The sequence below is a fragment of the Gopherus evgoodei genome, chromosome 1, assembly GCF_007399415.2.
Source record: "Gopherus evgoodei ecotype Sinaloan lineage chromosome 1, rGopEvg1_v1.p, whole genome shotgun sequence".
In the NCBI taxonomy this organism is placed as follows: Eukaryota; Metazoa; Chordata; order Testudines; family Testudinidae; genus Gopherus; species Gopherus evgoodei.
The window spans coordinates 266067821-266093338 of NC_044322.1; the positions used below are offsets into that span (position 1 = coordinate 266067821).

The 25518-nt window shown below is 43.9% G+C and overlaps 1 protein-coding gene across 1 annotated transcript; it reads right to left on the reverse strand.

Annotated features, from left to right (window-relative positions):
* Positions 1 to 2949: 2949 nt before the first annotated feature.
* BPIFC (BPI fold containing family C) lies at positions 2950 to 25022 on the reverse strand. Its single transcript, XM_030545225.1, has 15 exons — positions 24901 to 25022; positions 24477 to 24588; positions 22795 to 22923; positions 19222 to 19377; positions 17229 to 17292; positions 16627 to 16687; positions 14937 to 15028; positions 11896 to 12069; positions 11075 to 11128; positions 9740 to 9910; positions 9063 to 9130; positions 7392 to 7434; positions 6465 to 6528; positions 4537 to 4613; positions 2950 to 3385 (listed from the first exon to the last, which is right to left on the reverse strand). The coding sequence occupies exons 1-15, from the start codon at positions 25004 to 25006 to the stop codon at positions 3344 to 3346; spliced, it is 1413 nt and encodes a 470-aa protein (XP_030401085.1). The 5' UTR covers positions 25007 to 25022; the 3' UTR covers positions 2950 to 3343.
* Positions 25023 to 25518: the final 496 nt, after the last annotated feature.

Consider the following 25518-nt stretch of genomic DNA (forward strand, 5'->3'; position numbering starts at 1 on the left):
TGGGCTGGGGATAGCCAGATAGCATGTGTGAAAAATCAGAACAGGGAGTTGGGGTAGGGTGAGCAGATGTCCCACTTTTATAGGGACAGCCCCAATTTTGGGGCATCTTATAGAGGCTCCTATTCCCCTCCCCCCCCGTCCTGATTTTTCACATTTGCTGTCTGGTCACCCTAAATGAGGGTAACTGGTGCCTATATAAGACAAAGCCCCAAATATCGGGACTGGCCCTATAAAATCAGGACATCTGGATCTGGTCACCCTAGCTGGGGAGCGTGTCTCTCCCCAGGGCTGGTAGTGATCCATCTCATCCGGAGGGGAGCTGCACAGGGCAGGGTGAGCTGCCGTGGCTCCATGGGAGCCCCGTCCCTGAGATCAGATGCTGTGCTAACTTCACCATGGTCCATTGGCCAGGTGGTGGTGCCCATTGGCGTGCAATCGGACCTGAGGGTTTGCTGCTGCTATTACCACTCTGCACCCCAAGAGGTGGATTTTGGGGTCCTGCAGTTTTCCACCTATCTCCTCCTCTACTGCAGCTGTTGGACCAGCAGGCTGGGGGGTGAGCCAAGCATGAAAGCAGTGCTGTGTTGCCATTTAGATTGTCATTTAACAAATTTGTTTGCCAAAAATGCTTGCTAACAATCCTGAATTAAATTTCAATTTAAAAAAAAAATCAATATCTTAGCCAAAAACAGAAAATTAAGTTGTTGACAATTATTTGTGACAAGTTTGGTATGGGGAAGGGAGTGGGCCAGTTTTCATCAGAGAAACAAAAAATGTTGACTGACTTTCCTATAGCCCTGTTACTGCTAAATAGAGCCCTCCAACAATAGTAATATGCTTATTTCCTTACTAGCGTATACAGCAGGGGTCAGCAACCTATGGCACATGTGCCAAAGGTGGCACGCGAACTGATTTTTGATGGCATGAAGCGGTGGGCTGAGCGGCTCAGTCCGCCACTGCTGTGGGGTTCCAGCTGCTGCCCCATTGCCATCCAGGGTCCTGGCCACCAGCCCCACTCATCACCCACTGCTGGCCTGGGGACCCTTAAGGAATCCCAGGCTGGCAGCGGGTTGAGAAGACCGGCAGCTGAGACCCCAGCTGAGCCATTCAACCCGCTGTTGGCCTGGGGTTCCATTCACTCAGCTGATAGGCGGGCTGAGCAGGACTAAATTCAACGAAATAGGAAAACAAGAGCAACTAATGACAAAGTGCAAGAACCTAGACCAGTGGTCCCCAACCTTTTTCGCCTGGCGGGTGCCAGACAAAGGACCGTGGTGGCAGACGAGCATCCGCTGAAATGCTGCTGAAATTCAGCAGCATTTTGGTGGCGACACCTCTGGATGACGCTGCTTTCGGCGGCAAACGGTGTCATCCAGAGGCGTCAGCCCCGACATGCCGCCAAATTTCGGCGGTATTTCAGCAGATGCCTGTCCTCTGGCCAGTACGCAGGTGCACTGAGAGGCCTCTGCAGGCGCCATGGCGTCCGTTGGCACCATGTTGGAGACCCCTGACCTAGAGAGCCTCCTGAAGCACGGTGATCGTTTTGATTTAAATGGACTTGAACTGTATGAAGAATTAAGTTGTTGCCACATGCAAAATTGATGATGGAGATTGTACAGTTTATTCATACCAGCAAACTTGTGGACATATATCCTAATGTGTATATTGCCATACATATTCTACTGACAATTCCTGTAAACAGTAGCATCAGGAGAATGGAGTTCCTCAAAACTAAAGCTCTTTAAAAACTATCTCCGCTCTACAATGAGTCAGGAACACTTGACTGGTCTTGCTATTCTTTCAACTGAACAAGACATCACTTTGTCTTTGTCATACAATGACATTATTACTGATTTTGCAGCCAAAAAAGCCAGAAAGGTTGCTTTTAATTAAAAACAAATCCTTGTTTCAATACCTCTTCATATAAATTTCCGGTAAAATTGTTGATAAATTTTAAAATATATATTATTTGCATCATTCTGTCAAATCAGAATTTTTTTCTATAGTGCTACTTCTTTCGTGCTAGTCCATCAGCATTACAGTGTGCTTCATTAAGTTAAACTGGTTTTAATAACATGCATGTGGCAAGTTTTCCAAAACTGTAAGCTTATGTTTGTGTTGTTAAGAGCAAGACAGGCACAGGGGCACCAGTATAATAATCCCGCCTAGGGCACCATAAATCCTAAGGACGGCCTTGTTGTTGGGTTTTTCTGCTGGAAAATAGAATGTGCAGGGCAAGTTTGATTTTTTTGGAAATCAGAACTTTAAAAATCAAATGAAAACATTTGTTTAATTTTTCAAAAACTTTTTTTTTAATTTCAAATTTTTATTCCCCCTTCCCTTTCAACAGCCCCTTTTTGTCACTGCTAACTAGAGCCAAGGGGAGCTAGGAACTCTTCCAGGTGGAATGAAGAGGTAGATAGCACTAGGAGTAATTGAATGAATCATTACAAAATTCTGCCTGAAGGCTTTTTGAAAGGGGGATTGTGGAATAGTTTCTCAAGAAAAGTGGTTGTAGCTGCATTTCTTGGCCCATCTAAAACTTAAGGATGCAGTACTAACGAAAGTGTGAAGAATAATTCTGTACTGTCGGAGCATGAACTAGACTAACGTGTCCTTTTGAGCTCTAAGTTCTATAGTTCTAGAGCCTCTTGGGTACCCACTTATTATAACAGACACCAGGGTAATCCCTGTCCTGAAATACCACTCAGAAGAGCAATGGCACTTGGTCCACCCCCCTGATCAAACTCTGAGGAAATCCTTTCACAAAGAACTCAGAAGATTTTAGTCCTCATAGGCACCAAGAGAGTTTTCAGCTTGAAGCACTTTTTGATAGCTCCCACTTCATATTAAACACAACAGATGCATTCAGTTGGAAGCAGAATAAGAAGTTCATGCTACAACAAGACCATTAATAAAGCAGCTGCCGATGATAGCTATGTTTGCAGTTTGGTGGCATACATCCTTCCTTTTTTCTAAAGAATACTGAGCTTCCCATGAAGTATACAGAAAAGGCTCTACTTAAACAGAAAGACTTTAACTTTTAAAAACAGTAACTTTTGAGGCACCTACAAACTCCTAAGTAAAAAATGCTTCCCCTATGTAACCACAAAAACACACACTATAATATGTTTTTACATGGTTCTCTGCTGGATACATGCTATAAATATTCCACAAGTCAATTCTCTCTTTCTTTTTGGCTTTTTGCCCAAATCAGAGCAGAAGTGCAAGACTTTGCTCATTTCCAGAATTTTGAAATTTAAAAACAAAGGGACAGTGTTCAGCCTTCAGGGTCATGTTGTTGGTTGGGAACTTCCTGATCACCCAAATGAGCTCTCCTTCCTTAGAGTTTGTAGTCAATGTCAGTGGAAATCAGCAGATAACCCTGAGGAGAGAAGGACAATCACAAAAGTGCCTGAAATTGCTGATAGTTAAGCATCTGAATTTTCTGTTTTAATTCCGTCCTGGGGATTAAAGGTGAAAATCTTTACTGAAGAGAACTGAGACTTACTAGTAGCAACCTCAAGAAGTTCACAAAGGGATGGAGTCTTCTACACACAGACCCATAAACTCCTTGGGGCTCTACTGCTTTGCACCACACTGCCAACAGAAGCTGCACCTAAAGCTCATGTAGCCAGCCATGGAAGTATCACTCCAGGTAACAGAGAACCTCCATTGACACACAGATGGTGTAGTGATGCTTCAGTGCCACCTCCCCACTCCTGGTACCAGTGTAGTGTGACTAGAGAAGAAGGGGTGTGAATGAGGCTTCCATGTACCTTATCATTAGCTGCTACATTGGCCCTCTTAGGGCTGTTGGCAGTCAGTGCAAGTTAGAGCAGCCTTCAGGTAGTTGCAACTTCTATCAGGGGATTGGCCTGCCACAAAGCTGTCCGAGGTTTATGGAATGCAACAGTGGCTTAAAACTATCTTCACACTCCCTCTGCAGAGTTGTGCTTCAGCCCCAAACAAAGAACTGGGCACAGTGTTTGGACTATAGAATGACTGCAAAGTTGGGAGATGATTGGAACAATCCGACTGGCTCATTAATTTTCTACAAATTAATTTAGTATTGATTCCTGTTTCTAGCAATGCCCTGTGCACCCAAATTAAGGGCTAACTTCTTGTGCTGCATCAACATACGACTGCAGTAAGTGATGGTAGCAGAATATTGCCCTCTGTTTTTCCATTTGATTATTATATCAGCAAGAACCATTGAGGCATAGGGTATATTTGAGAGATTTATGACCAGCTGGAACACATAACCCATAGGAGCTCATTAATCCTCAGGAAATGCCCCGCATCTTTATCATTATTACTATTATTATATATATAAAGCTCCAGTTATTCACAATATATGAGGAAGGCCAAATTCTGTTTCATTTATGTTTGAGTAAATTGAGAAATTTGTTCCTTAAGAGAAACTTTTGTGGTATGAAATTTCTCATCTTATACCAAGGACTTTTACTGTTTTAATATGCTGATAATCCAGCAAAAGAGGAGTAACTCTTTTTAAGAAGAAACCCAGTTTCTCACCTCGTTAACTTTAACAACAGGTCTGAGGAGGGTAATTTGGTCCAGATTAGGAAGAGGGAATCCCTTCTTCAGTTTAGCTTAAAAAAAAGACAGACAAAATGTATATAATACTTAATAATTATAACTTGCACTTCTATAGCACCTTTCCAAGGATCTCAAGGTGTTTACAAACATGAATGAATAAATCCTTACAACACCCCTGGATGGTAGGTATGATCTCCATTTACAAAGGGGCAAAGAGAGGTCAAGAACATAAGAACAGTCATTTTGGGTCAGACCAAAGGTCCATCTACCCTAGTGTCCTGTCTTCTGACAGTGGCCAATGTCAGGTGTTTCAGACGAAAGAAACAGAACAGGTAATCAGTCAAGTGATCCATCCCCTGTTGCCCATTCCCAGCTTCTGGCAAACAGGCTAGGGACACAATCCCTGCCCATCTTGGCTAATAGCCATTGATGGTCCTATCCTCCATAAACTTGAGCTAGTTCTTTTTTGAATGCGCTCCCATTGCCTCAGCATTTTGCAGGAAGTGCTCAGCACATTAGCTCTCCTAAGTGTCCTATCCAAAGTCACCTAGAGTTTGTAGAGGAATTGTGAACACAAGTCTTGTGCTCCAACCACTAGCAAACACCCCCTCTCCTTTGTCTGCACTGTCCAAGAAGGGTGAAAAATACATCCTGGTGAAGAGGTCCATGCACACCTATTTTGAGGACTTAAATGGGACTTAAGTGATGCATTGACTTCGTGCTGGTCCTCTGGATAGGGATTATTTTCACTTAGAATGACTGGCTAGGTTAGCACACGTAGCAGTGATACAAATTTCCCCATAGAGCTCCTCCAGGATGCCTCATCTGTTACTTGTAGAGACCAGCTCTAGAGATAATAATAATGCTGCCCCTTTTCCAATCCATGCAGCTAGTCAACGTTTGGGACTCTCGGGATGTTCCAGTAGAGAGCAGAAATTCATGGTAGGTATTTCTTTGTTCATTTACAAAGAATGTACAAAGTGCTGTGTCTCTGAATGCAGAAGGACACAGCAGGAAACAGCTTCTTTTTCTCACAGCACCAAGTGCATTCTTTTAAGCCTGCACCTTTGACCCAAAAACCTCTTGTAATGGATACAACTGTAGACAGGATCATGACACCTCCCAACCTCCCAAGTTTCTTTCAGGGTCAAGCACTGTGTTTTCAGCTTCTCCTTCTGTCTGTCTGTCCTCTGCGTTTTGCTGAGTATTTTGCGTGTATGAGGGAGGGCAGAACTCTTTCACCCACTCAAAAACTCCTGGCCGGGTTCACAACCCCCTTTTGTTCTAGGTGAGGAGATTGTGATTAATTCATCCTGAGAGTTACATTAATTGAAGGGTGCCTTCACGTTCAATCTAAAAGAGGTTGTGATCCAAGCAGTCACTTGTACCTTTCAGCATAACAACAACAACACTCTTGTATAGCATTTTTCATCCATAGCACTCAAAGCACTTTACCAATGAAGTCAATATCATTACCCTCATTTTACAGATGGGGAAACTGAGGAATGGAGAGGGGAAGTGATTTACCCAAGGTCACCCGCAGGACAGTGGCAGAGCTAGGAATAGAATTCAGGTTTCTTGAGTGCCAGTCCAGTGCCCTATAATTCAATTTCTATGCCCAGTGAGTCCTTGGTTTCTCTGATGAAACTTCAAGTTAGTGCCAGTTGTAGTAGTGGTTTGAGAATATGTTTACTTGTCCTTTAGAAATTGGTTGATACCCACAATTCATTTCACATAGCTACCGGAAGATCATAATGATATCTTGTCATTTCTCATCTGCGTTGATGTGAAATGGTCCCCGATGGTGAAAAGCCCCATATCACATTACCAATTCCTGGAGCCATGTAACAGTTATTTTGTTAACAGAGATCAGAGCTATTAAAGGAACTGGCCACTATCCTTACCATTGGCTTCTGGGATTACTCCATTCCGTAAAACGTAAGACAGGAAATTCTCCAAAAGTGAGACCTGCCATGGGAGAGAAAATGGATTTAGGGACCACTTCCTGATATCTACAAAGCTGCTCTACTAAATCTTGGATGGAGTTGTAAGAAGAAGAGTCCCGCTCACATGAGCCGACCTCATTTGGGTAGACAAAACCACAAGTGACAATGACCTTTGGTTCTTGAGGCTTGGAGATGATGTAAAAGATACAGAACATAAGGATCTGGATCTCATTACCATGCTTGCAATAACTGAATTTAAAATAATCAGTTTCATTTACTTGCAGGAGAATTTATCTTTAACTGTACAGCAGTATCTGGGAGATTTTAATTCTCCTCTGCTCAGCTTTCTAGAGCTCATCAGTTGTCCTCAGGAGGAAACTGCTCTCTATGGGAGGCAGGGTTTTTCCCTGTTATGTGTTTCAGGCGTTTGTGACTAGTATTGGCTCCCACTCCCTACCTTAATGATGAGGATCTGTGCTGAGTCCCTGCACACCACCACTGCCTGTCTACCATTATAGGGTGCATGTTCTAACCTACAACATGCTGCTCCTTCTACTGCAGCATTTCAGATTACTTTTGTATGCTTCGTGGTCATAATTTTAGTGCCTCTCTGATGAAACATGATACACAAAGAAGAGAGATTGGAAAACATCTCATTTTTAGGAGCACTGAAAAGTTGCTGAGAAGAAGTACTGCAATACATATATATACAGCAGAAAGGATATTGACAGAGTGAGTTCCAGAAAGAGAGAAAAGAACCACCCAAGGATGAAGTCTAAAGATTTAGAAATGCATGTAGGGAAATTCTGCTCCTTACTCTTCAGACTGACATTTTCCCTGGGATTCTTGGGTCTTGTTTCCTAGACACGGAAACCATCAACTTACCTCAAAGAACCCAACAGTGGAGTCGGCCAAGAAGAGCTGGAATCTGAAAGGAAAGCAGTAAAAGAGGAGTTATTATAAAGGATGAAGGCACATTGTTTTAGTCATGTACAGTCACCCTCAGTGACTTCAGGTCCTATGATATTCCCATGACAAGACACTTCTCTATGGCGATACGTCCTACATGCTGCCTTCCACAGAAAAGAGCAGGAGTGTTTCTGCAGGGCATTGCCTGGAATGTGCACAGAAGTGTGGCCTGGGATAAGTTTATCCAAGATTGTGGGTGCACTTCTTTCTCTATGTTTTGTTGTGTACGTCTCACCAATACATACATTTAATTGCACCAGGTCAAGCACCAAAGATCCCCTGGCTCTCAGATCCTACTGAGAGAAATGTGCTACAGGAGCTAGGAGGTGAAATTCCACTTGGAGAATGTTAGTGATAGTGATGGCTTAGCTGAAAAACGTTCAGAAGTTCAGTTCAGTTTGCAAGCTTTCTGAGGTTCACTTACTACAACCTTCCTTCCTGTAGACCATTCTGAGGACTTCCTAACCACACCCTCCTCATTAGGTTCTGGGCACTCCACTACTCTCCTTAGGAACTCCCTCTTGAGATTCTCTGGAGTTTGGACACCTCTAATTCTTCTTGCCTGTTACCGTCTTTCTAGACAGGGTTCATGTGAGCTCAGGTTCCCAGCACCCTACTACATAATCCAATGGGTGCTTGGCACTCAGAGTCTAATCTTGTCAGGTGGGAGGGGCCGACCATCATCCACGCTTTTAGACACATGCATTTGAAAATCTGGGTTCTATTTTTTTTAACGAAAACTTAAATTCTGTAGGAAATGTCATGACCTCAGATGATAGCTTTCTGACCAGTTGGGAGTCACAATGCCAATGCTTGGAATCACTACTGTAGCATATACCTAGACCAGCCCAAATTCTTTCCTGTGTTCTGACCCCTTTGCCCTGCACTAGTCGCACAAAAGGGATGGAAAGCAGCTGGATCAGTCCAGCTGAGAATCCACTCCTCCATGTGGGGGAGCTCTCATTGATGCAGAATCATCATAATAGGCTCCTATTCCACCCTCCTATCCAGCCTGATAGATGGGGTATGCCAGGAGTGGGGAAGATGTGTGACTGGGACACAATGTGCGTCAGCTATCCCCAGCTGGCAGACAGTGCCTGGGAGGCTGTTGACAGCTAGCATAAGTTAGAGCAATGCCATGGCTGGTCTAATCTATGCTGGGACTGGTGCAGAATGATCACGCAAATCAGGGAATCATAATTAGCTTCCCTGATGGGCCCTGCCTTCCTCTGGTGATGAGCTGATCTAAGCACAGGAGAGAATCTGGGTGAAAGATTTTTAGAGTAACAAATCCAATACAGTTTCCTTTATTAAGCCCTCTATAGAAAAGTACAAAATGAAGCAAAAGAAGATTCAGTGATCCTAAAATATGGTTGTCTTTCATCCACAGGATTTGGGCAATGTAGCCAAAAGCATCTCAGGGTCCCTACCCTTGTGAGAAAGAAGTTAAATTGCATTGGCTGCCTTTTCCTCATGCTGGACTAAATGTACAGCCAGGCTGACACAATGAAGTCCTGTTGCGTCTTAACACTGGGATCACTAATGTTGCTTCTTGAATGGCCTCAGGCCAAGCTGTCCTGTATTTACCTGTTCAGACATAATGAGCCAATCAGCTTCTGTTCAAATATAGTCAGACTGGCACTGGTGTTCGCTATCTGCAGGAGAGAAGAGTCTTGAGTTACTGTATCCATATAGAATGGGGTCCTCTCTTAGATTCAGACACAAATATAGTCTCCTTATATCAATTAAAATGCAACAGTTCCACCTTCCTTGATAAATACTGAAGCTGTCTCAAACAGTGCTACTTTCTGCCTGATCTGGGGTTTGTGTACAGTTCAGCCTTGATTATCTCAATGTCACTGGCAATATTTAAAGTATGGACAACTGAGATTTTCATTAATCAAGGGTATTTTCTATGTCAGGAAGAGATGTCAGGGGACATGACCTATTGCTGTATAACAGGGAATTCTAGAGAACTAAGCTTCAGATAACTGAGGTAGTAATATAAGTGGGGTTTTATTCCTCTTTAAGAAAACTCACCTTCCAATAGCAATATCCTACAGGCCAGATTGTGCCCCCAAACATTCGTGTTCAACACCTGGCTGAAGTTAATGGAATTTGCTTATTTAAGGGCAGAATTTTCCCCTATGTGTTGCAGGTACTGACCTCTAGGACCTTCAAATGCCTTGGTTTCTGGCAATGTGGAAGAACAAACTTATTTTAACTCCTAGATGGAACGTAATCCTCTGGTCCATGGTACTTACTATGTTAACTGTAAAGATGGATTGGGTGGTTGAGTCTGGCAGGACAGCAAGCACCTCCATGGAGGCACAGATCTCTAGAGTAAAGGTATCTGTCTGTAAACTGACCACAGGTGGAGCAGCAGCCCTCAGGTTCATCACTGCAGGACGTGCTTCTACATAATACTTGGCAATCTGTAGGGTTTCAAGGCAAAGAAGGAGAGTCTGAAAGTAGCCTTTATATAGAACAAATCTGAATAGTGAAGTTATAATTAAAATTAAAATTGTTATTTTGAAAGGGTTCCTGAAGATCAAACTTTAGACAAAGTGTTAACAAGATAGCAGAGTCCTTACAGCAACAGGAATAGGAATGTCTTCTATGATGACCTGATCATCTTGGCTATATCAAGAATGTTGAGGAAAGTCCCCTCCATTACCAGAAGCCCCATTCCCTTCAATAGATGAAGGGAAGCAATTTCCAGAGGAATAAATTCTAGTTTGTGAACATGTCTGAGAAAAAGGAAACATGAAGATGGCACTCAAGCAAGCCAACAAAGAGGCTGAGGCGCCAATGTATCATCATTAGAGTGCATGGTACTTTGCAGATAGATATGATTATGAGGAACTTGGCATAGGAGCTTGGCTACTGCATTTATGATGGGAAAAAAATCTATTTTCACCCTGGAAATAGACGGGAACATTTAATCCCTAGAGTGCTGAGATTGTTTAGACTCATGCTCAGCATTTGGTAGTAGTTCTTATATCCATTTTCATTCCCTCAGTTTGTCTCTCCAGCCCAGCAGGAGCCCAAGCTGCCTCTTCACTGCCCTCTCCACTCCTGCTCTATCCATCTTCCTCACATAAATTAAATGAAACCCCACCATCTCCCTTGTCCTTCCGTAGACCACATGCAAATGTTAGAAGTTGCCATCTTCCTCACACAGGTAGAAAGGCCAGTGATTCCTTCCTGCCTACCTGCCAGCTTTGTTTCCCAACATGCAGCCACTTTGCTATTCATTAATAGCTCTTCACCATCATCTTCCTCCTCAGCTGCTGATGCACACTCTCGCCCACCTGCTGGTCTGTCAGAAACCAGCAGCCAGGTGACCCAAGTCATGACAGTTTGGGCAGGAGAAAGGGATTCTTAGGAGAGATGTCTTGGGGCCAGTTAGGACTCACTCGAAGCAAGAGTTGTGACCTAGACCTGCCTCCCAGCCACTGTGCATCTTCCCCTTCTCCAACACAGTGAAACACAGTGGCTCCACCAAACCATTGGAGATTAACCATTACTCAGATGACACCCACACTGGGACTAGCTATGGTGGTTTCTTAAGGGTTCACAGAACTAAAGATACTCACCTCAGGAATGATGCTGCCAAATGTCTCTGTTGTTACATTAAAATAACTGGAAAGCTGCAAAACAAATGAAAGAAATTATTCCATCCTGTGTGAGCTTCATGTCTAGGTTTTCTTTAAATCTGCTGTTTATTGTCATTTTATTGACCTAGCACCTTTGAACCTTGGAAAATTGCTAGGGGGAGTCCTAGAGCACTGAGTCAAATTCTCACTAACCTGCCCAAAAGAAAAAAACCTGCATATTGGAGAAACAAAGATTAAAACCTTCCGCAGAAATACAGGTGCAATATTCTGCTCACATTTGGGCCTGTAGTTGGCTGTTGCTGGAAAATATAGAATCCACTGGAGACAGGTCTCAAAGCTCTGCTCGGCCTCCCAGCTACAGGCAAAACTGCTATGCTTTGTGACATCTGCTTAGCCCACAGGTAGAGCCAGTTCAGTTCCAGGCATCCCTCCTTGTACTTTGAGTCAGAAAAGGCTCCTCAGAAAGCTGCCAGTAAGGCAGCAGAGTCCCCAGCATGAATTTCCTTGTCCTTTTCAGAGGAGAATATGGTTCAGATCTGTGACATGTCACTTTTGAAGATAAAGTGTGCCTATTTTGTACCTTGTTTAATGGCACTTCTGAATTTTGCCTGACAAATCTAGATACTATATAGTGGCAAAATAAAGAATTAGTATTAGAGACCATGATCACACTCTGATAACTGCATGGCTTGGTTAACACTGAGCCTGTAACTGCACTGCAAATGAGTTTGTAAAACCCCCTTCTCTGAAGGACCATACCCGGAACATTTTTAATCCCTTCATCTGCAAGTGCCACTCACCTCTTCTATGATGGTGATGTTGAAGGCCCCTGCTGTGTAATAAGCCAGCGAGGCAGACTTAAAGAAATACTCAGAGATGCCGAAGTAAAGCATGGAATCCCTTTTGTCTGGGAGAATGAAGGGAGCTGGTACAAAGGCAAGGTCAGTCCAATTTCCAACTGGATAGATTGCGCCCTGCAAAATATTATTGTCATGTATAAAAACAAAGCCTGTCAAAAACTCTGAATGCATTTACAATGGAGGATCTTACAGGGCCCTCCAGGGAGAACGCTCTTGGCCTGTTTTTCAAAGATGCCAAGCATCCACTGAAGACAGCAGAGGCTACTCAGGGGTCAGCACTCTAGAAAATGAGGCAACTTATTTCTGTGCCTAAATATTGATTGAGGAGCCTGGCTTTAGGCTGCTATTTTTAAAAAATCTTGCCCCTTGCCTCCATCCATAAAAATTCAAATCTGAGAACTGTCATTCAGAGCTATCCAGTGATGTCATCTGCTAGGATGGTGCATAAGGAGAGAGGTGATCTCTAAGGCAGGGGTGGGGAAACTTTTTTCTATCAGGGGCCACTGACCCACAAAAAGAATCAGTGGTGGGCAACATACAGCCTCACAAGGGGGTTGGGGGATAGAGGCTCAGGGCTTCCCCTAGGCTCTGGGGTGGGACCAGAAATGAGGGCTTCAGGATGTGGGAGGGGGCTCCAGGCTCAGGCAGAGAGTTGGGGTGCGGAAGGGGAGTGAAGCCTCCAGCTGGAGGTGTGGGCTCTGGCAAAGGGTTGGGGATGAGGGGTTTGGGGTGCAGGACGGGGCTCTGGGCTGGGGCCAAGCAGTTTAGAGTGTGGGAGCAGGCTCAAAGCTGTGGCAGAAGGTTGGGGTGTGGGAGGAGGTTCAGGGTGCAGGATCCGGGTGGAGTTGGGGTGTGGGAGGAGGCTCAGGGCTGGGGCAGGGGGTTGGGATGTGGATGGGGGTGTGGGATCTGGGAGGGAGTTGGGGTGTGGGAGGGGGTTCGGGGTGCAGGCTCCATCTGGGCAGTGCTTACCTCAAGCAGATGGCTCCTGGTTGGCAGTGCAGTGGGGCTAAAGCAGGCTCCTTGCCTGCCCTGGCTCTGTGCTGCTCTTGGAAGTGACTACCATGTCCGGCTCCTAGGTGGAGGGGCCAGAAGGCTCTGCATGGTGCACGCTGCCCACGCCCACAACTCTCATTGGCAGTGGGGGGCAGTGCACAGAGCTTCCCTGATTGCTCCTGCTCCTAGGGGTCTTAGGGACATGCCAGTCGCTTCCAGGAGCTGCGGCCAACCCTAGCTTCCCCCTGTAGTGGGGCAAGCCAGTGCTTGTGGCTCCAGCCCTGGGTGGGAGTGCCAAGGCTTGGGGCTTCCAGCCCGCGGTGTGTAGACTTGCTGCGGGCTGGATGAAATGAAGCAGCGGGCCAGATCCAGCCCGCAAGTTCCCCATCCCTGCTCTAAGGGTTTGTCCACAAGGATACTTAGTGAGCGGCAAGCTGGAGTCTAGATCTACAAGCATGCTAGCCTATCATGCACTAACTGGCTGTGTGAGCCCTACCGTCATACACTAAAAAAGTTCTCTACTATTCACTGACCTACTAGGTCAAGGCTGCCAGGGCTTAAACCATACAGATCAAAATCAACACCTTGAAATGCACTGAGAAACAAATTGGTAGCCAGTTCAGGCCAAGGAGCACAGGTCATGTAGAAAGAAAAAGAAATATAGGAAAAGCCAAATATACTTGGAGTAACTATCGCATGAACTATAACATTAGCCAGGGGATAAACAATAAAGGTTTTAAACTCTGAAGTGCTGAATATTTCTGAAACTAGAATATTTTAAGGAAAAAAAATCCCCTCTGTATGTTTTTACAAAACAAAACAAAATTTAAAATGATTTTTTAAATCGTGAAAATGCTCAGGATATTAAAAATCCAAACTATGTATCCACGTAGTAAAACAAACTGTTTTTACACTTCACATAGCATGACAAGAAAATCTTACTACTCAGCATCACACCTAAGCAGGATGCATCATCCTTCATGTTTCCCTTAGTTGAAGGAATCTCTCAGGGTCTTGAGTCTTAGGCTTTGTCTACACTGGCACTTTGTCATTCAGGGGTGTTAAATAAAACACCCCCCTGAATGACAAAAGTTTTACTGACGAAAAGCGCTGGTGTGAACAGCGCTTTGCTGGGTGGTGCGGGGTGGAAGTTTTTTGTCACCAGGAGAGCTCTCTCCTGCCAACAAACAGCAGCTACACTGTGTGCCTTTTAGCGGTATGGCTGTAGCGGAACAGCTGTGTCACTAAAAGCCTTGTAGTGTCGCCATAGCCTCAGCAGTGCTCTTCAGACTTGGCTTGCTCTTGTTCAAGAGCTCTCTCTATCTACTTCCTGGATTTGTTGCTTAATCATTGCTCCTAAAATGTACACTCTCTCTTCCTCTCTCGTTCCAGGGTCTTGATCTTCTAATTCATACAACTCCCATTGAAATCAATGGACAGGATAATCAGGCCCCAGAAATCTACTTCCCTCTTTTCTCCTAGGGTGGGTTACATACTGTGTTTTCCCTCTTTTCCTTTCTCTTTTTTTCCTTTTAATCTGCTCAGTCTTCTTTTACTGCTCTCTATTTGCTATGGGAAACTGAACAACAGAATCAAAATGACCTGTTCCATTAATTTATTTAACAATCATGTCATGTTTCTACAACAGAATTGTTGGAAAAAACAAACTAAATGAGACATTGCTTTGGAGTCTCTCATTGGATTCAGATCATAATGTTGAACCAAAACCAACCATCTGTTGTCTCTTGTCTTGGATTGTAATCTCTTTGGGGCAGGGACTGTTTTTTTGTTCTTTGCTTGTACAGCACCAAGCGCAATGGGGTATTGGGCCATGACTGGGGCTCCTAGGTGCTATGGTCATACATATAAACAATAATGATAATAATAATTAATAATAAATAAATAATAACCATGCCAATCTAACAAAGGATAAGAAGTCTATCAAAAGAGCACAGTTCCAGACAACTAGTATTAAAGGCAATTACCTTTAAGTCCAGATCAATGTATGATTGGAAGACTCCTGGAGAGTTAACTAGGGAGTAGTCTATTTGGGCAAAGGCATCAATCTGGATAGGGACTGTAAAGGTGGTAGATAAAACAAAACAGCTATTAAGTATAACACAGCCAGTAATGTTTAATTAAGAGTGAATGCAGTTCTTGGAGGAGAAAAGGCTCAAACAAGGAGGGAGGAAAAAATCAAAACAAATGTTTTTGGTTAAGAACCCAAGGTATTCCCTAGGAAACCCCACTGACCAACAGTGATTCAGACCTAACTCTCCTCTTGTCCCACCCAACAGTTAGTTGACCACTTTCCCCAAGTTCTGCTTTTGCGGGAAACTCTTCAGAACTGAAGGAGGCATTGGCATTTCTTGACACTGTCGACCACTTCTGAGCACATCCTATGAGTCTGTAACTTCCAATTGATTTCAGTTGAAGTTCTGTGCTTACAGAGAGGGAAGAATGGACCCTTAAAATATTGTGGCAAGAAACGGGTAAGTACTACACCTTTCGGGCTCAACCCTGCAAAGTGCTGAGTACCTCCTTCAAGATACAGAGTGCCCTTAACTCCCACAGTCTTCAGGATAATTGATGACCTACAGCACCTTCCAGGAAGCAATCAGCACCTTGCAGGTTTAGGCCATTGTAGATGAAGACCAGATTTGCAACTGTATGAAGGCATCAGGGGCTAATGGGATTTTCTAAAGCACCTAAGCAACAAGGTAAGTTGCCTAACTCCCATTGATTTCAGTGTATAGCCTCTTTGGCCTTCACTATGGTGTGTTTAGCTCCATATTGGATTGAAATTCCATCAGAGTAGTGGTACAAGGCTGATAGAAGATAGTTAAATCTGGAGTACTCTCACTGAAATTGAATAGTTTTAAACAATAGACTGGCACCCAAACAGGAGAACTGGTTTATCGGGAGAGAGGTCGCCTGGCAATACAGTCACCTGCCAGGGATTTCTGATTGGCTGCGGAGGTTGATCCAGGAGACTCCTTCCAAAGGGACTGGAAGGTTATAAAATACAGTAGCTACTCTATTCAGAGTCTTCCCTGGCCATTTTTCATGAGCTCAAGCTGAAAGGAGCTGCATGTAGCAGGCTGATGAGAAAAGTGGAAACCTGCCTTCCTGAACACAGATGGGCCTCCAAGGATTCCCAAGGGAAGGGAGAGCTAGCGAGTGGAAAGCATTTAGGATGTTTGTTGTTTTATAAATGATCTGTACTCTCTTGGGCTTTATCTGTTACATAAAAGAGCAATGTGTAGAGTGTCTCTCTGTGTGTTTTATTCTTCACAACTGCCATGTGCCTCCTGAGAGGATAAACAATAACCCAGCAGGCTCACACCTTTTGATGGAGTTCTGGGAGAGGATGCGTTTAAACTATTGAGGTATCTTGGAGCATCAGGGCTGGTTCTGGGTGTTTAAGAGACTCCATTGCCAGTAGCAGGCTGAGAGCCAGTGCCCAAGAAATGTGCCAGAGAAGACCCGGGAGAAAACAGTGCTTCAGATTGCTGAGACCCAGGGAAGTTTAAACCAACCAGGGACCCATCACAGCCATCTGACGGGCACCCAGCAGTGGGAGCTCAACCGAGATCTATGACAGTAGCTGACAAGAAAACAACAAAATCTGAACAGCATGAGAATTGTAAAGAAAAGGCAGTGTCAGAGACTCACCCTGAAGTGTTCTGAGCTGTGCATCCATCTGCCGGATCCCTTGTCTGATGTTTGGACATGACTGTATAAAAATACAGAGAAATTACATACTGGCTAGTATATATTGTATCCTTCCGTCTCTAGTGGATGAAAGTCAGATCTGCTCAAGCAACTGTGATTATGTCACTCTCTAGTGGCAGGTCCACAAATTCCTATTTTATCTCTCATGATGTATGTATGCAGTTTAACTGACAACCATGATGTACATAGTCACAGATGTGTTGAGTATGAGGAGCATGAATGTATAAAATAACTGATTGTCATAGAAACTCCATGAGCTAAGTTGTTGGCCCTGCTACAGCCCTTTTGTGCAAGTCAGTCAGAGGGAGAATCCGACTCTATGGTGTTTATGATTATTGCCGTGACCAGGAATTGCAGAGCTTATTTGGAAGTTGGTGCCTGCAAACGGATGCTGATGAACGTGCCGGTCAGCACAGAATCAGGTTGTATTTTTTCTAGTTATCAGGTAATTCATTAGTCAAGTTCAAGACTGTCGCCTCTGAGATGATGCAGTTCCATGTATTCCTTAAGTTTCTCCCTTTAAACAATTTATAAAGACTTACATGTGTATCCAAGCTCCTTTGAATGGGCTTCTCCAGGTATCTAGTAAAGAATTTATAGAGCCAGCTAGAGAAAAGAAAAAGAAGAGAAAGGCCATTGCTTCAGTTAGTTGAACACTATAGTCACCGTGTGTCATGCATCCTAATGTACTTATAGGTGCAGACTGGACCTGTGTGAAATCTAATATCCTAGCAGACAACTAATCTATTAAGTGTTGTATTAATTTATTTGTAGACCCCAGTATCACAACATAACCTGTACAAGGATAAAAGCCCAGTCTATACTGGACCTGTCTAATCTGAAAACTGCCAAAAGGCCACCTTTTGAATGGAGATCATTTCAGTGCTATGAACACTAAGATCTATGGAAATGAAAAGCACCATCAAGATTAGGAGTAATTAGACTGGGCAGCTGCATGAAGGCTTGCTCATCAGTCTCAGCTAGAGGCAGCACCAGCCCTGCCCCCTGCTCTTCAGTTAAGTGCCGGCCCCACCTCCTCCACTAGGCCACGCCCTTTGCCTGGTCGAAGGCCGGAAGCTAAAGGTTGGCTGTGAGGAGCAGCTGCTGCTCTGGTTGGTGCCATAGTGTGTGCAGCCATGGCACTCCCGTCTCCTCTTCCTGCTCGGAGCCCTGGGGCTGCGGCTGTTCCTCAGCTCCCCACTGCCCTTCAACTGCTCACAGCTGGTAAGAGCTGCCTGGGCAGAGGGACCTGCTCTGGGGCTGATAGAGCCATCAGAGAGCAGCGACCATATGTGGCAGAGCCCAGGAGCCTGGGCTGGAGCTGGTCAATCCGGGCTATCGCAGGGAGCCCTGGACCCCCACCAGCCCAGGGTGGCACACCCTCGTGGGAAGGGTCATGGACCGGGGCTGCTTTCGGGCACCTTAGTCTCCAGCCTGGGCTTACTTCTGCACTGCTGCTGGCAGCAGGTGCTGCCTTCAGAGCTGGGTAGCCGGAGAGCAGTGGCTGCTGGCCGAGAGCTCAGCTCTGAATGCAGTGGGACCATCAGCAGCAGTGGAGGAGTATCTGGTAATGTATGATGTTAGAGCTGGGAGGGGTGGGTGGTGGGGGAGGCTAAGACAAATTTTGGGGTGGCTATAGTCCCAAAATCCTCCTCCCCCCCACGCCCCGTACCACCTCTGGGCTCAGCTATAGGACAGGCCTTCTCATTCTCACCTATGGTTGAGGATTAGAATATTATCTAGAAAGCAATGAATATTAGTGTTGAAATAGCAGGTGGAACAGTTCACTCATCCATGCTTTCTCTCTCACTGTCTAAAAAGGGCTCCAGCACAAACCAGATGGCTGAAGCTGTACCACCAGTGTATGCTCTCTTCTGAATGACATTTATTTTAATTCTCAGGGTGAACTTCATTCAAAATTTGGGCTACATTTTCAAAGGGGCCTCAAGTTGGCCTCCAATTGTACAAGAAACCCATGCATATAATTTTTGCTGTGCTATCACCAACAGACACTAGTGATAAACTTCGCAGGCACTAAATTCATTTCCACCCAATTTGTTTGTGCAAATTACAGTTTGTGTACTCAAATCCTATGTTTTTTGTGTACACATTTTGAATTAGCAAAATGAGATCATGTTCTGAAAATCTGGACTGAGAAGACTAATTTGCAAACGTGGGGACCTGGATTAGGGCCTGCATCCTGGATTTTGGTATTCACATTACCACACAGACTCCTAAAAATGTATCTGAGTGACTAATTTTGACAAATGGGCCTTGCACCACTGATACTGTTACTTTCCACTAGAGGAGTGGTTCTCAAACTTTTGTACTGGAGACCCCCCACAGCAAGCCTCTGAGTGCAACCCCCCTTATAAATTAAAAACACTTTTTTATATATTTAACACCATTATAAATGCTGGAGGCAAAGCGGGGTTTGGGTGGAGGCTGACAGTTCATGACCCCCCATGTAATAACCTCTCGACCCCCAATCTGAGAACCCCTGCACTAGAGTGTATAAAATCTCTTGCAACATACCTGATTGTTCCATTCAGCTTGACTTCCACACCCTTAATACTCATCTGGCAGCTGTCCAGTGACATTGATGGGTGACCTGTGCTATCTTGTGACATGGTAAAGACTGATGTAATAAATACTCCTGAAATGGACACTGTACCACTTCCGCTGTCTTTGCTGCACAGACAAAAACAAACTCCGTTGAAAAATCTACTTACAGGGAACATCCAAGAATCTAATGGAACAAAGTGTCTGTTTCTTTCACTGAGGAGGAAATGAGATTGTTTTACCTATCTCTAATGATTAAAGTAGATTGTAGAGGTAGTTCCTGCAAAGAATCAGGTTCCACACACTAATCTTGAAAGTGTGAATGCTGGAATGATGTTGGATTTAAAAGAGAACTGGATAAATTCATGGTGGTTACGTCCATGAATGGCTTTTAGCCAGGATGGCTAAGGAATGGTGTCCCTAGCCTCTGTTTGTCAGAGGGTGGAGATGGATGGCAGGAGAGAGATCACTTGATCATTGCCTGTTAGGTCCACTCCCTCTGGGGCATCTGGCATTGGCCACTGTCGATAGATAGGATACTGGGCTAGATGGACCTTTGGTTTGACTTGGTATGGCCGTTCTTATGTTCTTATGATTTGTCAAGGTTGCCTAATGTCATAACTTCACAGAGACTGTCTGATCCATGCCAAATTGTGAATCTCCCATGATCTTCGTGATCTGTAATAACACTGTCACAAGAGCCATGGAACTACAATAGAAAGAGCTGCTTAGGTTCTAAAGTGAATGTGATTATGATTTCCCCATAGAATGCAGTAAATTTTCCTTAGCCTGGAGTCCAAACTAGTGTCATTCCACACACTAGGACCATTAACTGAAGAGAACTGAAAGCTGAACAACAAAAATGGACTAGAAGGACTAGCCTAGACAGAACAAGTACAGGATCTGAAAATACAGAGATCAGAAAAATGATGACCAAGAAGGATATGATAAATGTCTATATTAAGTATTTGTTATTATTTATGAAATGCAATATGTATGCATGGCACTTTACAGACAAGTAAAAATGAAATGAAAATCCTTGCTCTTACAATCTAAATATTTCAAGAATGTAAAGAGCATGGAGGTAGAAGAATTGTACATGGTGGCCCACAGTGGTATGAATAGGAATAAAGAGATGAAATTTAGCAAAGGAAATTTAGGCTGAATATTAGGAAAAATACCTTAACTGTAAGGTCTACTAAGCTGTGGAATATTCTCATAATGGGATCAGTGGATGCCCTGTTACATGAGTGATTTCAAATTGATGAATACACTGCAGGGAACAGTTCTTCATTGGCTGGAGGAAGGGACGAGATGTGACCTAACAAGTGTTTTCCCTGTTTAATTGTGATGATTCCACAAGTAACCCTTTGGAGACTGTGGATATACTCTGATTTTGACATGCCCTGTAACATTTTCTAACAAGGCACCATTTTACACTGCAGCTAGACTGCAGTGACAGAGCAATTCCAGAGTAGCTACGCTTTTCGATGATTTTAATTGCCACTAATTCATGTAACTAGAAAGAGTTCACTACATGACAGAGGATAATAACAGTGTAAATACCATCGGCTCAGTCATAAGCACTTCTGTGTGCCCGTGCAAGATAGTAAGGGATGGGAGTATAGGAGGAGCTTTGCTTTCCTGTAGGGCTACCCATATCTCTGGAGCCCATGCCAGGATGAGAACAACATCCAGCAAGCTGCTACCTGCCCTCCCCTGCAAAGGCTAAGCCCTAATGACATCCACAGAGCCCAGAGGGAAATAAACTACTCCAGCAAAAAAGGCTGATGCGATTCCCTCCCTCATGGAACAAGGGGGAAGCACCAAATGGTGATTCTCACGTCTCACAAACTGGTTTAGAGTCTGTTCCTGGGGCAACACAGTGATGTGGTGCTTCCTAGTGGGGCTGGATTGTAAAGTTACATGGTTCCATGTAATTAATATACTTGGATTCTAATAAGTGTATGTATGTGTGTATATTTTAAGAAGAAAACTAAAGGTGTAATACTGTGTAAATTAGGTAGCTAACCTTCCAGTTACACTGTAAATACAGTGAGTGAGATCCTCACCTTAGCTCCAGCTCTTTTCGCTGGGTAAAAGGGCCAGAGCAGTAAAGAGGCCCTAAAAGCCCCATAGCTAGCTGCTGCAGCCACTGTGGAAGACAGCCATGAAGCTGTCCTTTTAACACCACCCTGCAAGCCATGGTGCAGGGGGCATGCTTTGGCTGGGAGGGGTTTGTTGAGGACAGGACTGCTGCATGTAGCACTTTGGAGATACCAGTCATCTGAAAATGTAATATAAATTATGGCAACCTACCTAGGGGTTGCAACAATTTAGTAATGTACACAATGTAACTTAGAGAGACAATGTGGGTGAGGTAATATTTTTTTATTGGACCAACTTCTGTTGATGAGACAGACAAGTTTTCGAGCTTACACAGAGCTCCTCTTCAGGTCTGGGAAAGTTACTCAGCATATCACAGCTAAATACAACATGGAACATTAATACCCCTCCAGATACAGGGAGGAAATGAAGCTGGGGGGAGGGAGGTTGATCAATGGGTTACAGATTGTAATAAGTTATAAATCCAGTGTCTCTGTTCCCATCATGATTTTCACTGTCTAGCAAAGTCATGAGTTTAAGTTCCCAGGCTTATCTTTTGAATAAGATAAGTGTTGTGCAAGGACTGATAGGTCAGATATAGAGTGATTGCATTGTGAAAAGTGTTCACCCAACGTGTTAGTTAGTCAACAATAATTTACACAGTCCTGCGGACATCTCCAGAGAAGCCCAGGAGTGGGAGGGTGTAAAGATGGCTTAAAGCCACCATAGTCTGCACTTCCCCTAGGCTGTGAATTCCATCCTGTGCCTCTCAGGGTATGTCTACACTGGAGCTGCAGGTATAATTTGGGCAGACGTCCGTAGATAGCTGTGTAGTCGTGGCTGCATGTGCTGCAGGACAGGCTAGCCATCCTCAGTACATACCTAGGGTCTCAGATGGGATTGTACTCAGGGGGCTGCTATCCCATCCCACCTTCCATGCAGCTGCCGCTATACAGCTATTTTTTTGCACATTACTTTGATCAGGGTTAGTGCGGTATGTCTACTCAAACTGGAAATTACACCTCCAGCTCCAGTGTAGCTGTACTGTTGGAGGTGTAGCACAGAAGCTCACTCACTGTAACTGTACTTTAATTACAGTGCCCTTATTATTATAGAGTGCGAACCACTGTACAATAAACTTCCTAAACATTGAGTTAGCTAGCGGTCTGGACAATGCTAGCACACTAATAGATCTTTGATCTTTTACTTATCACTGGCGCATCATAAGTAGTGGGATCTCTATTAACATCAGTGTGTTACTTGAAAGGGAATGTCTCACACTGGAGAGCTCTGTTAGACTGAATGGCGTATGGTAACAAACTGATGTTGTTAACTGATAAAAAGTACCTGAATTTGGAAAAAATGAGATTGGTAGCTAAACTTTGTATTTTCCATTTTAATTTTTCTTCCACAAGAAAATACTTGGGATACTATACTTACAACAACCAGGTCCTGATGCTCCAGTTCATACTGATGGTTGCGTAAGCACGTTGAGTTGATAGTTTAATCCCAATCCCGGGTATGAGGGATACGGAAGCATCTGGGAATTCAATGGTGTTAATTCTTACCCTATAAAATCAGAAATAAGGATATTAGTTTGGATATTAGTTTGCATTCCAAAAGCAAACGAGAATCTGAATCAGAGTTTAAGCTTGATTCAGGGCCAAACTCTGCTTCCGAGAAAGAGAAATTCTCAGAAGTAAGACAGAGTCTTACCCTATGGCAGAAATGTCCCACTCCAGCACTGGACTGAACTCTACCCCTCTTTCTATTCCAAATAAGATGAATGCCAGGGATGTTCCAGTCATTGGAGGTTTTTAATAACAGGCCAAACAAACATCTGTCTAGGTTTACTTGGCTCTGCCTCACCATGGAGGGCTGGACTGGATGACCTCTTGAGGTTTCTTCCAGCCCTACATTTCTATGATTCTATGAACGTGTCTCATCTCTTAGAATCAAAATTCTGGTGTGAATATTTGAAATTATTAATATCAAATTCACTTTATGTGGCTATTCTTGCAACATCTATTCACAAATTGCTGTGTTGGAGAACATCCCTACCAGTCAGCTTATTCACTTGACTAGTCCTGGGAAGCAAACACAAAAGATCATTGCTGAAGTTTATTCATTTAAAATGTCTGAATGAATGTTCACTAAGAACATTTGCAATATTCACCCAGCTCCAGCTATTACTAATCTGTAGAGACATCGGGTCCCTGCTTGTAGTTTTTCTGAAGATTGTATGGGCCAAATTTTCAAAGGGTGATGTCCCATTTGCATTTGCCAGTGTGTTTTCATATACAGTGAGCTCAAGTGTGCATGCAAATTAGGTAAATGTTTATGTGAACAATCAGCTGGAGGTCTGTCTAACCTTTGTGCATCCATGTCTGTGATTTGTGCATGCATTCAAAGTTAACTGAGCAATCAAAGGCAGACTAACAGGTACATACATATATTTGCTTGAGACCCTCTGCCCTCCCCTTTGAAAGTTTTGTCATGTACATTTTTAATTTTGTGATTTTCATTACTCCAAAGAATCTGTAATTTCTGTATCGCTTGTGTTCAGTGTTTGAAACTCAGTTTACCTTCTGCATTTGAGATCTCTGAACCTGGTCAGTGACATACCTGCTGGCTCTTAAGACTCATACATCAGGTACAGCATGACCTACTCATCTGAAAATATGGGCATTTCCTGCAAAGATTCTTACCAATAAGTAGGATACAATGTTTACCCTTTTCTTTCTCTCTTATAACTGTGTTAGACTGATTTGCAGTATCTATATCTTAGGTGTCAATCAGCTATGGACATTTACCCAAGTCATGCTGGTAGCACAAAACTTTTAATTTACTCTCACAGCTATATTCTGAATCCGTAGCAAGTACCCCAGAGTAATCCAAAGTGCATTGTGGTCACTGGTAGTCGTTCTTTGACTTCAGTAGGATTTGCCTCAAATCATACATGTGTGCATTGCCCTTTAAATTATAATTAATGTATGACATGGTGGTATCGCCATGACAACACATAAGCACAGTACCTTAGATAGCATGCAGTGTGCTGACATTACATTGCAAAGAGCTATTTCGTGCAATTGTTTTTAAATACCCTTTCTTAGTTCGCTCACCCTGAAATTGTGTAGTCCACATCACCAACTCCAGATTTCTCCCGGCCACTCCAATCTAGGAAGCTTTCTTCTTTTATTCTTTGCTTCAGGATCTCCAGCCCGATCTCCTTGCCTGCAAAGGTACAGAGACCTCTTCAGCTGCCTTAATATAGTTGGAAAGTTTACACAATGTAGTTCAAGTTTAGGAGATTTCTAATGCTGCCCCCTTCCCGCCATATTTGGGAGTTGCTCTTTCACTGGCCCCGCCATATCCATGGAACCTTGTTCTCCCTCCCACCAAGCCATTCCCTCCTTACATTTAATCTTTAAACCTTCCTTTTCTCTATAGCGGTGAACAACTCATTCTCAGGGTGTTCTTATACTTTGCACTAAGGGCTCAATATAATAATAAAATCTATTGCAAGGTAACTATTGGAAATATTACCATAGTCCAGCCCTTTCTGGGTGATCCTCACTTTGAGGCCAGGGTTAGCATCAAGCTGCTGGATGAGCAAATGTAACAAGAGGAAAAAATACCAAAACTTCAGCATCTTTTCCTGTTTTCACAGCAACCTGTTGACAATATTTATAATTAAACAATGCAGATTCATGCAAAATAGCCTCATGGCCTGAGGAGCAATTGCTCCCCTACTGTGGATTGGATATGAGTGGGCAGTGAGGATCTGGGGTCTCAGCCGGTGACTTTTCAGCATGCAGAAGAACTTTGCTGACGCTGTTCTGCTGAGCCTACAAAGGCGCGTAAACAGGCCAAGATCCATGGGCTCAGTATTCCTGCAGATATTAACCTTCAGTGAGAAATGGTGGCTCAGCTACTCTGTCCCCCATCTGGTCTATTCTGCCACCAGCCCCACCCCCAAGAGCGATGATGTGGCAAAGCAGGAATTACCAACGAGATGCAGATCTGTCCTTCCCTTGGGCACCTTGTAACGTCAACAGTGGAGTATGTGGAGCCACAGCCTGTACATAGATCATCACTGAAATGCAGTGGCGGGTGGCAGCAACACACAGCTCACTGAACTGTAGAGTGGAGAAGATGTTTTGG